General features: G+C 35.8%; 1 protein-coding gene across 2 annotated transcripts in view; it reads right to left on the bottom strand.

Moving 5' to 3' along the window:
- The window catches only part of ADCY1 (adenylate cyclase 1), a 160430-nt gene that overhangs the window by 26011 nt on the left and 118777 nt on the right, over window positions 1-15642 (bottom strand). For both annotated transcript variants that reach the window (XR_010439149.1, XM_064705070.1), the window contains exons 10-14: window positions 13794-13891; window positions 10513-10597; window positions 6716-6805; window positions 3629-3885; window positions 2899-3025 (exon numbers count right to left, since the gene is read on the bottom strand). Coding sequence is in view for 1 of the 2 variants with exons in the window: in XM_064705070.1 (XP_064561140.1) it covers window positions 2899-3025; window positions 3629-3885; window positions 6716-6805; window positions 10513-10597; window positions 13794-13891 (657 nt within the window). In the remaining variant the exon portion in view is untranslated. The remainder of the gene's footprint in view (window positions 1-2898; window positions 3026-3628; window positions 3886-6715; window positions 6806-10512; window positions 10598-13793; window positions 13892-15642) is intronic.

The following is a 15642-nucleotide window of genomic DNA, read 5'->3' as shown; positions in this document are numbered from 1 at the left end:
ATGCCACAAATGCTTTTATTCATCTGAGAACATTTTTTACAGGATTAGCCCAATAACGAATGTTACTAAAAGTATGCAAACAAAGTGCTTGAAGCTTCCAGAAATGGGTCTGAAATTCCCCCAGATGTAAGCCAGCAATTGAAAAGCTTCCTAAAATGACAGGAATATCTTCACACAGCAGGTACTGGCTACTAGAAGATGTAAATCAACATTTAGCATTTGGTTCATGCAATTCAGTGGTTGGACAAAGAAACAGCACATTCACTTTGCAAAACAGAAAATCTCCATAGATCCTGTGCACTGAGTCAATGGTCTTTCTAAAACTTCTGTTACCAGAAATATAACCAAGTTAAGCCAACATGGTTTAACAGTAAGTAGTACTATGGCTGTAGAGAGACATGACCAAGACTGCTTTTAGCCTTATAGAAGGCTCCTGCAGTCCAGCAGCTACAGAAAACTGGCTCTTATTTGTCACCTCTTAAAGGCAATTAATTAATTAATTAATTAAAAACAATTAGTAGCCTGGAGTTTGCTAACTACTTAAAGGCAGCTTTAACATATAGGTATTTCCAATAAACAGTGTTCCCTGAACCTAGCAAGTTCAAACACCATGTTCTGGGTGGTTTTTTTTGGTTTTTATTTTTTTTTTTTTGCTTATTCATTTGAATTGGTAAGCAAAAGAACAACTTCTGTAACATCCCTTATGGACAGTACTCCTAGTTGTTATGACAATTAGTCCTTGGACTCAGTATGATTTACAACCAATACACCGAGTGGAAAGCAGAACAGCATTTCTTTAAACATGTTATCCACTATTACTTACTATACAGGGAATAGATCTTCCACTTGGAATTGAGAAAATGAAAGGTATATGCCTAGATAATCTAAGAGGCCAAGAACATAATCATTGAAATCATTATAATTTGAAATGAGCATACTGATTTCAAAGAATGCTAGTTTTGTTAATCCCTAAATCCCTAAATTCTGAATTTTCTACCTAAACTGATTTTTTCCTTTCTCATTGTTATCACACAAACCTCAGACACAAGGTGGCACCACATACACCTCTGATTTACAATTGAAAAGATCTGAAAATGGCATTTGGTTTTCTCATATGAAAAACACTTTTTGAAATGGTACCTGGAAATGCCGGTGGACAATACTGAAATTTCATGTCTTATCTGTTCTTACTGTCCCTTGGAGAAAGTGCACAATGGTTTTAACAATAGTGACGATGACTAGGTACTTTTATATAACTTGTCTCTAAGAAAACAGAAAAAGTCTGTATGTCTTCCTTTACCACTGTCCAAGTCCAGGTCTGGTCTTTCATTAGAAAACCATGCCATACTCCTGTACTCCAATTTTTTAAATTGATTAATTCCTAATTAAAAGCTCACTTAAAAGTAAGAATCTTTAAGCAGTACTTCCATTAGGGATGCACAATTTGCCATGCAAGTTGCAGTTGCTGAAATGACAAAAAGTATTTAAGATGCTGGAACTCTCTCTTGTTCCACTGAAAGGTCACAGGATAGCAGAACTGGTACATTACTGCACTGCTACTCTATTTCAGGGCTAGGAATAACATACAGAAGGTTTTGTATTAATGGATCAGATGGCACTCACATACTTCCACTGTGTGCCAACCCATATCAAATTAGAGACCATCCAACAAGGCAGGTGCTGAACTGAATTTCAAAATCAGGCAGTCTTTTTTTCCCATCTGCAAATTGTATTTGGCACCACAACAAAGAGAAACTAGTATCACTTTATCCAAAGCAACCTTCTGAGGCTGACATTCACAGCAGTTATCAATGCTGCAGGTCGTAGGACAAAAATTAAATTGAATGATCACACTCAGTTGAACTGTATGGAGTTGAGAGAAATTATAGAACAAGATAATCTTAAAGCATAAAAGAAGGGAACACAGTCTTGGACATCAAGTCAAACAAGAAACCCCCGCGCAGCTTAAGTGCTAGATGGAAAAACTTTTCAAGCAGAAGACAATAGAACTAAGTCATAACTGATTTCTCCATTTTATGTTATACAATGGAGCCAGGGATATGTTCCAGTTAACCAGTAACCCATGTGTTCCAGTCTTTATGTTATGTGTAAAAGCAAGCACTATAATGATTTAAATGGTCCTCTTGACAAAGTAATTAACGTGTTGAAGGTGAGAATAGGTGTGTAAGTTTGGAAAACTTCCAAATTCCACCAAATAAACTTACATATTCAACTTTTTCCTTCTCTTGGCGGTGAGTGTAAAACACTTTGGAGGTGGGAATTAGACTGCTGAGAGGTGTGACAGGAGGTAGACATATCCTGATGACCATGTTATGGCTAATATAATTTTTATAGGTTATTGCTCTGTCTATGATAGTTAGGAAATACATTTTCAAAAATGGTCTCTACACTTGGTATCTAAATAAATTTCTGATCTTCCTCTGGGAAAGAGTTCCATAGTTTCTTTGTATAATACAGGTTTAAATATTTCCTTTTATCAGTTCTACGTGCTTCTTTTCAGTTTACCTAAATATTGATTTACTTTCACTCCTTTTTGTAATATAAGATAAAAATTCCCATGGATTTAATTCTTTTTCGTCTCAAATTTATATTGTTAACAGGTTATTCCGAATGCATCTTAGATATAAATATATTATTTAACTAATCATATACTGGAGCAACTGCTAAGAATCAAAAAAAAATCACTTCTCCAGGAAAAATGAATTGCATAGATCTGTGGAAAGAAAGCTGTAAAATAATAATTCACTGTGAATCCCAAAAGACATGAAACAGTTTGTGTCTGAGTCCATGTAATTTGTTCTGAAAGTATTTGAAAACCGATTTAAAAAGTCAGACAATATTTTGAGTTCATGGATACTATGAAGTCCTGTGATTTACCTGCACTGCCCAGAGGTAGTCCAGACGCAGTTTCAAGTCCACCTGTCTTGAATGCAGTGCTAAAGCACAAGAAAATAGCAAAATAGCTAGTATTGGTTCATAGCCACGCATGTAAAAGGAACCGCCCCTTAAAAAGAAGAAGAAAATAAATGTGTTATTCCAGGTCTAATACCTAACACTGCACATTTAATATCAGATCCTTAGTTTAGAACACATGGGTACCTCCTAATCACTAGGCTCATCTGGGCAGGGAGATGGGTGAGAGTACATCTGATTGCTGCATCACACCAACATGCAATTCTTGAGGATTTTTAGATGCTATGCATTATTGTTATGTGCGTGCATGTTTTTAATTAGAAAATATAAAAACATTGAAAAGCTCAAAAGCTTTATTGAAATTGCGATTGATTGAGGGCTGCTGAAATATGGCAGTTAAGTTTTTAACTGTGTTTTTCTATTCCATACCATAGCTAGACTGCAGAGTGTTCAGCTGGGGTACATTAACATTAAACTACAGAACAATGGGGCAAGAGTTGCTAGCTCCCAAAAGCTGCTCCCCTGTTGATGGATGTTACTAGATCCTACAATTGTTGGGGAAAGGATGACTGATGTGTTTCCTATGCTCTGCTCCTAGGCAGCGCTGAACACTAGAGGACAATGCAGAAATAAGTAGTCAATGTGTGACTATCTATAGAAAATTACCCATTGCCTAATTTTGCATGATACCTACCCCACTGCTTTTCTGTAACCACTGAGTTCCAGAATAAGTATGTACAAAATTGTAAGAAAAAGCAGGAGAATAATTTTTGGCAAGGAAGATACACGTAGAAATATTGCCAAGGTGAGAGTCCCCACTACACAGGAAAGGAAAGCATAGTGGGCTGTGTCACATGGAAGTTCATTCATTGTTTTATTTGTTCCACCAGGAGAAATTATAACTATTGAGCTGCTGGAATTGGTATTCCAAACCCAAGGCATGCAGCCAACCTAGAAAAGACAGGAGAGGTGAGAAAGGAAGAATGTTAAATATGAAATAAACAAAAATGTAGTTGCTATGGAGGCTGACTATAGTTCATTGCTAATTGGAAAAAATATGTCTGTGGGGTTCCCACTAAGCTCAATGCTGTATTAAAATCTCCTTTTCCTGTAATGCTCCACTGAGTTTTAGGGGAGAGACACAATTTGTTAATTAGATGCCAATAAAGGGCAACCAATTGAAGTGTGGGCTTAGTTGAATAGTTTCCCTCTCAGTGCTCAAACCTAAGAGATTCTCAAGCCAGGATATTCCTGCGTAATTAAGGAACTTCAGCTAACATTTTATTTGGTCATGCAGGTGAAAAAGGTTCTTTTACAGAGCACAGAGATAAATTATTGTTTTACTGACTATGTAAACTCCATAGTCCATAAACTCCAATTACTTAAATACAAAATAAAATATTTTATTGAGTGAAAAACTAAACATAACATCTTTTCCCATGTCACAGCTACTTCTGCTGTCACATGTTTCAAATACAAGGACTCATCTTTAATTACCCCTATTATTTCATTATCCAAGGAGTTCCATTTCCTTCTTATGCAGGGAAATAAAATTTTTTCATATATCTCTTATGGGAAATTTGGGGAAATCTAACCTGCTTTTCCTAAAGACAATGTCATGTACATATCTGAGAGCTGTTACCCAAGGAAGAGAGGAATTTCTGGAAAATAGTGTAAGTCCCTAGAGCTCCAGTTTTAACTGCAGTCCAACTTTCACCCCTTACAAAGGAAAAGGATAAGAGTTAGTATAAGTAGGGGAGAGTGGGATTGTAGTGTGAAATTGATTTAACAGGCACCATCACATAAGCCCTGCCCTGTACTTAAACATCTCTTTTGAAGTGCATTGTAAGACCTTTTTATTTCATCTCGACCACTGAGAATGAAATTTTACAGCATGTTGTAAAGTAACTGACATCCTGAAGGATGATTAAACCATGTATTTTAGAAGGGGTTGTACTAACTTAAAAAGATGAGACGTAATACATAAACAAATGTGAGTTAAACTCATAATATGAAATGAGATTGGGAAAGTGAAATGAAAAATCCCTTTTAATAGGATTTTGTTCAATATCCTTAAAAATGCTTTCATAAAATGATCCTAAAACATACACATGCATGAGGGCTTCATCAGTAATCTGGAATCCGCTCAGGAAAATATCATCTGTCATACAACCAATAGTGGATCGTCAACACCTAGCTCTTCTGACAGATGACAATTCTAGAGGCATTACTTTGTAGGAACTAATGATTCCTACTGATTAAACATTTCTACCTAGGTTAGAAGTTATTTTTGTTGAGGAATGAATTATGTTCTAAGTTGTAACTGAATGATCATTCCCTTATTGGAGGTCAGAACTTCTGAATTCTAATTTGTCTTCCACTGCTGTTCAGCACTGCCTTAGGGTTTACGGTGTCTATTTCTCACTCTCACTACCTTTAAGAGGCAGCAATGGTGCTTGTTTCATTTGGTCAAAGTAAGGTTCAGATCTGTGGAGGCTGATTCACAAAGGTTTTAGCTGTCACAACTTTCATCTCAATTCCGAAGTCAGATACACAGAATTTGCTGAGAAGCTAGCCTGGAATCACTGCAAAGCTCTATGCATTTTGTGCTTATGTCCGCCTTAGGAACCATATATGCATCTGTGTGCTATTAGGGCTGTGTGTTACTCACACAGATGATGCGCAGGAATTCCCAGAAATGTCTCAACATCAGCAATTCTTGGTTCCTCTCAGGACATTGGAATCCACAGAAAAAGGACCGTCTGCCCAGTCAGCTCATTGGGATAAGCCAGTTAGTATGTTCTCAGGGCAGGTCCAGGGACAAGTGAATACACAAAATACAAAATATGGGGCTCGGCATCTCAGCACTGAAGTTCATGTCTTCTTAATGGTCAGAACACATTGTCAAACTCCTGCAGAGAAGCATAATTTGAAATATCTGCCTCCTCAGCATTTCCAGTTGCATTTCATGTGCTATTTTTATGTGGATCCTTTCCTTTGAATAACATGTTTAATGCATTAGCATTAGCAGTCAAAATGCTAAAGATGAGCGCTAGGAATTGGTCAAGGCAACTGACTGACAAATACTTAGGAGGAAGTTTGAAGACCATTTTAATTGAAGTTGACCATGTTAAACTCTCTGCTATTCTGCAGTAAAGGAAGCTCAATTTTCAGAAGTATTGAGCACATTCACTTCAAATAACAAGCTTTTTAGATATTAGATATGAATGGATCATATCAGTAGCACAATGTAAGCACCTCTTCTCGTTACACAAAACTGTCAATTTTTTAAGATCTCTCTATCTTTTCTGATCTGCCTGGACTAAAAATATCCCCATTATTACACAGAGGTATCTTCTATAAGGTGTCACATAGAAATAGTAATCTTGTTTTGACACCATGCCTTATCTGTCCCAAAATATTAGCCGTTGAACTAGTAAGCAAGTTGAACATTTAAAAATGCTTTTCCCATAAAGTACATGACACCAGCAGTCTACATGATGCTAAAGTTTGAAATAAAAAGTTATATTGGTTTTGAATAGGTATTATCTGTGTAATTTGCTAATGTCTTTGTCATTCCTAATTCAATACACTGTCTCAGCCAATGAAAATCCCAATTGCAGCAAAGGGGTTTAATTTTGAAGAAGCATGCTCTGCAAATATGAAAAACAAAACAAACAGGAATTCATCAGATGAGAATATGGTATGTATTTAAGGGATCTCACAAGTATGTTCTTTAAACACAATGCTCATTTAAGTGAAACTTGATTTAAATACTCACCACACAGCCTTGAGCCACAGAGTATATTAAGATCACAATAAAAATACACAAAATGGTACGAATTTGTATTGTCAGGCACCCTGGAAAACACTGAAAAAGAAAAAAAAAGTATATTTAAAGTATTTTTAAAGTGGGGTTGTTAGTTTTTGTAGTCTATAAAGAGAAGTGAATAAGGGATACAGAAATTTCACCTGTACTGCAAATTATGAAATTGCAGTTATTGTTGTGGAGTAACTGTAAGTGTGTAGGTATATTTTAATGGTAATTACAGTTCTGGGGATAATAAATGTAAAATTACTATTGCTATATATTATTTCTCACTATGATTAAAACTCCTAGAAATTTTTAGTTGTATGTCTACTCATGATGCAAATAATATTCTAGGATGGCATTTGATTTTGCTCTCGTGGGGAAAGTACCCAAAGCAACTTTTGAGTTGCAAATTTTCAGCTCCTTTGCCTTGAAAATTGTGATCCAAGAGAACATACTGTGATAGCATAGAATTTTGGAATGGTATATGTGTCTTCTGCTATAATAGGCAGGTTAAATGCCAGGGTAGTTTTAATCACCGTGACTCATAAAAATATTGAATTTTTCAGAAACAGCAGTCGACAACAAAAATATCTGGTGAAATGGAGTCTTGAACACATTTTGTTTATCTCCACTTTTAGCCTGATTCCATTTGTCACACTATTAAGTGTAAGTTCTTGCTGCTATGAAGCCTGTGGCAGAATGTGAGAGAGGAAGGGTAAGTCTGTCAGGCTGTGCACTTTGGGCCTGTTCCAGTCATTCTAATAAACTCTGCTTCCAGGTAAAGCTGTTTTCCTTCCTTTCCCCTTGCACTAAGAATATTTGGGGCTTCTATTATCTACTAGATGTATCTTTCAGACCACAGGACGACTTCTAGTGACTTCAAGGGTCAAGGAAACAATCCAAGAAACAGTCAGATTTAAAGTGGGGACTATCCTATGTCATTTAAAAGGAGGAAGCTCAGATTTATCAAGGCTGAATTTCATTTAAGGTTAAATAGAGCAAGCAAACACCTGATTTTTGAATGAAAGTCAACAGTTTTGAAGAAAAGCTGTTCATTTCACCAGCCTCAAAAACATAGCTTCCAGCAGGCAGCCTAGCAGTCAGAGAAAGACTATTGTAGCCTTCAGAATACAGCAATTACAGGGAAAAAAAAAAGTAAGCATGAATCTACAAATATATTCTGGCTTCAATAAAGATTAAGTCCATGTAAACATAGGTGTGGAGCAATCAATATATTGGTAGTAGATTTGTATTACAATTCTGAGTTAATTTTCTACACCAGTGTAAGTACTAGCATCAATAAAATAGATTGGGATACCTGAGGTATATCACCTTTAATAAAACTGAGCATATAGAAGAAAAAATACCTCAGATTATAGGAATCTGAGATTGAAAAGCTGTGTTTCAAGGGAGATAGAGCAATGTCCAAAATTACACAATGAAAAAAGACTATTTCTGCATTCGTTCATCACTATCATACAGTTCTGATTGGAAGGGACCTCAGGGGGCTCAAAAGTACTGTCTGCCTTGAACCTCAGAGTCTCAGGGCAATTTTTGCAGAGTTGGTTACTCCTCCTGTGTCATTGCACAGCATTGTTTCTTCTCAGGACCTGGACTTTGCATTATACATTCTATAGTTATAAGATTCCTGTTTGCCCATTCTGTTAACCTACCTAGGACCCACTCAATAATCATCCTGCCAGCTGCTCTCACAAAGTTGTATTCATTTGAAAACATGACATGAGTATTTGCCATGTCCTCCTCCAGGCTGTTGATAAAAATGCCTGACAGGACAGGATCCAGGATAAACTCCTGTAGTATCCCACTTACACTGGTTTCATGGTTACCATAAAGTGCTATGCTCTGAATGTGATTATCCCCATAGTATTTTACCCATCAAACTGTCCACTTAACTAGACCAGAATCCTATATCCAAGTGAGGTGGAACATATGTGGTTTTATCCGTATAAATAAAATACAAAATAATTTTGCTTGAAGAAAAAAAATTTATTCCATTAATTAAGTTTGCAACCAAATAAGCTGTCTATTGCTTATTAAAGAGATAATACCCATGGTTTGAAGATAATCCTGGATGGTTAATAAGGATAAAGCAAAATATGGATTCAAAGATCACATCCTGACACATTGCACAGACAATTTTTTTGGTCTGTGTAGCTCATACATGTTTTAAATATCGACATGCTAGGCTATTGGGTTAAAAGGGAAAACAGACTTTCAAAAGATAAGGTATGAGACATGTCTAAATTAAAATTCTGACACTATTAAGATTTATACTTCTGACTTTACGTCATTCTAAATTGTACTGGCACTTTTATGATAGCATAGAATTTTGGGTCTCATTTTCTTTGTTGTATTTGTAAAATTTTTATTAACTAAATAAGTAGTGTCAAATTACCAAAATTTTAGGTAATGGGTACAGTAAAATATTATTAAAGTAGTTTTATGAGAGAGGTATTTATTGCTAAAACATGGAGAAGCTGAGTCACTTGAGCAGTGTAAACGAGCAAGTAAGTGCCATAAAACTGATAAAAATAGGGGAATGATTGTTTTACAATTGTACATCCGTTATCCATATTATATTAATTTTAATTATTATAAGACTTTTTTGCCATAAAGTTTTTAATTGTGATATTCTAAGGTTTTATATTTATTTATTTTTGTAATGCTAGATTTGATCCTGCATAGCATTGAATCTCTGGAGGAACCTGGAATAAATACAAATTTTCTTGATTGACAAAACAGATGGAGTACTTCTTATGTTTGCACTAGGTAAATTGTATAAAGAGAAGTAAATTGCTACAAACTTAATCTGCATTTCTACCGTCTATATAGAGAAGAACAGATGATAAATTACTCTGCCCTAATAAAAAAAAGAGATCATCAAAGTTACTCTCAAATAATTTTGTAAGTTCATGAATAAGGTTCTTTTTAGCATCTGATACTTGGCAAATATACTATTTATGTTCCCATGAAAACACATGCTTTTCTTTTGCCAAAGGGCACTTTTTAAAACTAAAACTAGTGTGTCTAAATCAGAAAAGCTCATTAAATGAGTAGGTGTTTTTTCCTGATATTCGTCTGAAAAGACTAAATTTATATTAATCCAGTAGAGATTTCTTTCATCAGAAAATTAGCCTGTAGATGTTGTATTCTTATCTGGCAGACCTATTTCTCCCCTAAAACAACCAAATGTCCTTCTGCATCATTACTGTTGTGAAAATATAATGCAGGAGAATTAATCATTACTTAAGGTTTTGAAAAGGCCAAGGATTGTGTGTGCAAAACATTGTGCTTTACCATCAAAACAGCTGCTGTTTTGGCAGGAAAAAATTTGAAAACAGAGGGGATGTTAGCAGGACTTTATACCCAGACCAGCTGGAATGAAAGGGAGAACTATTGTGCTGTGTAGTCAGAAAGGAGTAAAAGTCAGGTTAAAGCAGTTGATTTAAACACAGTATTTAGTCCTAGGTGCTCAGGGAAGATATAGCAAAAGACAAAGTGTAGAATTAATGGCACTGAATGCTGCACTACTGTAACTAACAATTACTCGTAAAAAGACTACTTTCAGATGATACATCTTTAGTTCTCAAGTATCTAATACATTACTTAATAAGGAACTATAAACACATAAATTTCAGACTCTGTGAATCTGTGAAGCATACACTGATGGCTTCATATTCCAAAGAACAAACATATCATGGACGCCAAAGGGAAGAATAGTCACAAAATCTTAAATCACTTACTTGTACTCGTGTGACATGTAGGTACATAATACAAGCCACTAGGAAGCATATGCAAAACACCAGGAGAACAAGAACTACGGTACTCCTAGAATCAAAACACAATAGAAGTAATGCAATGCAACTCAGTAACACATGAGGACAAACTATAGTTAAAGAGTCCTTCTAAAACAGTATTTTATAAATGGTGGAGGATGTCCTCCTTAACCTTGCTGTTATACTAACCATCATAATGCAAATTAAGCAGTGATGTCCGCTGCTCTCAAGACTATGAAATTAGTAAATGCTCGTGTAAATGGTCCCCACTCTGATGTCAGAAGGAAGATCAAAGAACCTCAAAAATTCAAATGTATGGTAGTCAAGAGAGACACTTTCTAATTGTAGGCTAGTGCAGAATATTCAGCATGATGAGTCTTCCAAGGAGAGTGTGTAACTCAATCACTTGACCTTGGCAGTGGTGTTAATAGTTACCAGATACTTTTTCTGTCTCATTCCTCTTTCTCAAAGATTCAGAAATCAATGATCATCTAATTTAGACACTTAGGAAGTCAAATAAAATCAGAGAAACCTGCCTTTTAATGAAACAGAAAAGCTCCCTCATTTTCAGTCTTCCTCAATGGTTAGACAAATCTTATGCTTCAAAAAGATAATTTAATAATTCTTAAATTTTAAATCTTCCCTTTTCTGATCTATCAAAATAGGCTTGTTCTTAATGAGAAGAGGGGTGCAAACTAAGACCTTTCTCCAGAAAACTTCTCTTGGAAAAGTACCTTATGGATATGAGCGAGCTGACAGAAATTAGTCCGCCAGTGTGGGTGCGTTTGATTTCTGCTCAGGGACAGCCTGGCCCTATGCCAGGGCTGTATGACAGCAGCATGACATGATCTTCACACCTTTTTCCTAACTTGGGAGGATAAACCAGTCAGTCCAGAAGCCATGTGAACAATGGATTCAGGCAGTTATGTATCTGTGCCCTTAACGATTACTGGAAAAAGATTGTTTTTTAACAGCAGAAGCGTGAAGTTCTCCTGTAGAGTTTCTAACTATTTGACTTTGATTTCAAATTAATGTAACAGTCTGTACTGCTACAGGAACTGGGAGAATTGTGTGGTGTACTATGTGTACCCAGAATGGGAAGGTGACTCTGGGTGTTTTTAGTGTGGACTCTGAATACAAGTATTAATCAAGGCAGGATTTCATGCCTTTAGAGATTTCCCTTGCATCCAGGATACTAGAAATGAATGCAGGGAACATGTCTGCAACAACATCTTGTAACATAGCCATAGCAGACAACTGACAGTAGTGCTGAGTGGCACCCTGACAGACATTCGGGTTGGCATCTAAAAAGGGCTACATTGCTTTTTTGAAAAGTAAACACAGAATTGGACCTTAGAAGGGTTCCTAGTCAGGGCTTTTAGTGGCTACACTGTATATGTGCCTCCATAATTGGACAGCTTAGGTTGACAGGAACGAAGTCTTATTTTGACCACCTCCATCTGGAAATAGAAAATGTGTCTTTAGTTGAGAAGCTGTTTTGCTCAAAAGATGATAAGAATTGTGACAATAGCAAGTCTATTGATTTCTGTATATCTATGCAGTAATTGGCTTTCCTACAACATTTTCTTGTCTAGATGACCATTCTCCTCCTTGAAATATATATATATATATATATATATATATATATATATATATAAAGAACTTCTCCCATTAGGGTAGCATATTACAAGCCTTGTATTAGCTTTTGCATTCTCTTGCCACATGTATAACTACTTTGGCAATCTAAATCTTGCCCCTTAAAGCTCCAAACTTGGGAAAGAGGGGAATCTTTTTCCTATACTTCCAAAATTTTAATTTAGCTCATGTGTGCTTCTGTGTCATGGCAAGGGAAGAGCCCAAGAAGATTTTGATGAAGCCACCACTCAGGCACTGGAAGAAAGAACTTAGGAGCATTCAGTGGGTGACTTTTTTAACTAACTCAGTCCATCTTCATTACCTTCTGTGGTGATATTCTTCTGGAGCTTGTGTGTCTGTCAGATCACTACTTAAACTGACGCTCTGCCCATCTGTTTTTAAGTGGCAGCAGTTTTTCGAAAGACTATTATATGATTCTTAGAAATTCAGTCTAGTTTCAACTAAACTAATACACTTTGTTTCTCCTTGTTCAAAACTGCTATGCACTGCAGCTGTGGCTTATTGAAGAAGAAGGTGAAAGACTTCTTAATTATGCTCCAATTAATCAGCAGAGTCATTAGTCTGGAAATGGTGTAAATGATGACTAAGTTACTTTGAATTCTTGAGATGAAAGGTACTATATTACAAATTAGTGTTTCTATTTTATTAATATGAATAAACTGTTTTTCAATCTTTCAACTAGAAATAATAGAATATAGAAGTATTATTCTAACTGGGGATTTGTGAATAGCAAGGACCATAATTTAAATGGAATTTTCAAAAGCATTATCCTATGGCTAGTTCTATTCCCCCTGAATATAAAAGTGAGTTAATTTTATTCTTAAAAGTAAGTTATAAAAGTGAGTAAATTTTATTCTTAATGCTTTGATATTCTAATCTGAAAAAGGTCATTATTCATCATTTTTATACCTTATAGAAAATTCTATCTACCTCTAGATTTGAAAGGGGTGTAATTATTTTTTATTTAGTAAGCACTCACATAGAGCTGACAAAATCTGAGGTAATCACTAACCACTCAACAATAGGCATAGGACACCTCCCAAACACATCACTTCGTTATGTTTACTTAAGTGCAGTCAAGGTTGGACTAAAAGTTATATATGCATAGCCCAATTATGTAGGGATAGTGTTGATACCAAAAATTTCAATGAATGCTATAAATGCAGGCCTCAATGCAGCTGGATGGATACTTTCAGTAGTTCCCATTAAACTCTGCAGGATTTTATCTCTGTTGCTATCAATACCAGTACTTAATCCAAAGTAGCACAAACACATTTAGAAAAGCTGCCATATCACCTTTGTTTGTAATGCAGAAATACTTTCAATAAGTTTAAAATAACCACTAAATTTTAAATAAACACTGAAATGTATCTTTTTCCTCTGTGTACACACTACTACAAAATAAAAAAATATAGTGAAAAGTATCTCCTGTGGACAAATGAAAGAGATAACAATTAGACTGAGGGGTATACTAACAGAGAGTCTCCCATGTGAAGTCCCCATTCCTGTTCCAAAGTCTTTAATTTTTGACCTGTGCAGGATGTCTGAGGATGTTCCACTTTGAGTTATGATGGCAAAAGACAGAAACTTACTGTGGTATTATTAGAAGGTAGACAAGGCCAAATAAGGCAGCTAGAATTAGTGAGAGAACTACAGCACTGGTGAAGTACTCATCCTGAAGCTGGTGGTACTGTTAAAAAAAGGAAGAAGTGAAGACAGTAAATATTTCATGTATACTCAGACACCCACACTTCTCAGTAAGAAAGAACTGTATCCTAAAATAAAACAAACCCTACTTAGTTAAAAACATGATGGCTTAATTTGCGCTGAAAAAACATATGAGGGAAGTCTACATAAGATTTTCCCTGACAGACTTCTCTTTCACCTTGTAACTAGTCAAAACGTGTTTAGGCTCAGATATAAGTTTATCTTTTTGATAAAAAAAATCAGCCACTTTGAACCAGAAGGGGGTGGCCCTCCCTCTGTTTACTCATCATGATAAAAGGCCATAGGCTCCTTGCTGCTGCTTTCAAGAAGTTCTTTCACCTCAGCTGCTCAGGACAGGACTCTAATGAGTGGACTTGGAGGCAGCTGCTAACGAGATACATGGGCTCAGTTTGGGGCAGCTACTGTTCCTGATTCCACTAAGCTACAATATTAATGAGAGAAAGCTTTCCAGGGGTTGAAACACAAAAGTGTTTTCTCAGAAAGACCCAAAGTTCAATGTCATTTACACCAGAAGACTTTTTATTTTGAAACAAAAAAGTTACAGCCTAATAATAAATTACTTTGGAAACTTGAACCCAAAATTTATACTTTAAAACTCAAAAAATTTGGATCCAATATGGCACACAGCCTTCTAACTTGAAGCAGTAGTGATCTGAAATCTTAGACTATATTGTGACTTACAGTGGAAAAATAAATATTACTGCAATTAATGAAAATACTTTTGTTTTTTCAAACACATAAAGTAAAGGCTGTAGATACAAATAATTTGTATTCACAAAAAATACTCCTACAAAGTAGGAACAGTTTGTTTGTAGGAACAGCATGTTTGTATAGTCTCAGTAAATCCCCTGCTTTCAGCACAGCCACACTGGTCTTTTGCAACCTTGCAACTATTGCAACCTTGTCCAGAGATTTAATGTTTGGGGTTTTTTTGTTGTTGTTGTTGTTTTTTTTTTTTTAATATTTTCTAGAATTTCTGGATCAATACTTACCAGGTTACCTATACATCTTCTTGTGAATAACACTTCTCCAAAGCAGATGAGTGAGTAGGCAGACACATTGCAATGAGACAGCATTAAACAAGTGACTCAGACAGTTTGGAGAAGGAAAAGAAGGACCAAAACACAGGATACATAACATTGTGTAGGATCCTGACAAGTAGGACAATACCTATTGTGGCAATGATGCCCTGAACAGGGAATAATGAGCACTGACTCCACGATTGCACAAGGCTGATCAATTGCTTTATTAAGCTATACTATATTATACTATACTCTTATAAACTTGTAACCCTTACAGACTGTCCAATACAGCTTATCCTAATTAGTCAATCAATCCAAACACAGTGTCCAATTAAGACATCACCCTTTGGTAAACAATCTCCATAACACATTCCACATGTGCACAACAGGTGCAGCAAATGGAGATAAGAACTGTTTCTCATTCTCTTCTCTGAACTTTCTCACAGCTTTTCACAGCTTCCCAGGAAAATCCTGGGTGAGAATTATGTCTCTCTCTGTTCAGAGGATACCTGATTACCACAAATACCAATCTTTCTTTTTATCCCCTTCAAGTGTTTCCATAGAAGGTAGAAATAATGTCACCCTCTTAACTGAGAAATAGTCCAGTGGAGTATTTGAAGATAGTGCGTAGAATTTAAACATTGCATGAAACCCAAACAAAAACCCCAGTGCTAATTGGCTTATGGTCAGT

This window comes from Zonotrichia leucophrys, chromosome 2 (assembly GCF_028769735.1).
Source record: "Zonotrichia leucophrys gambelii isolate GWCS_2022_RI chromosome 2, RI_Zleu_2.0, whole genome shotgun sequence".
In the NCBI taxonomy this organism is placed as follows: domain Eukaryota; kingdom Metazoa; phylum Chordata; class Aves; order Passeriformes; family Passerellidae; genus Zonotrichia; species Zonotrichia leucophrys.
Note: the sequence above shows the minus strand (reverse complement) of the source record. Positions and strands in the feature narration are given on the sequence as shown.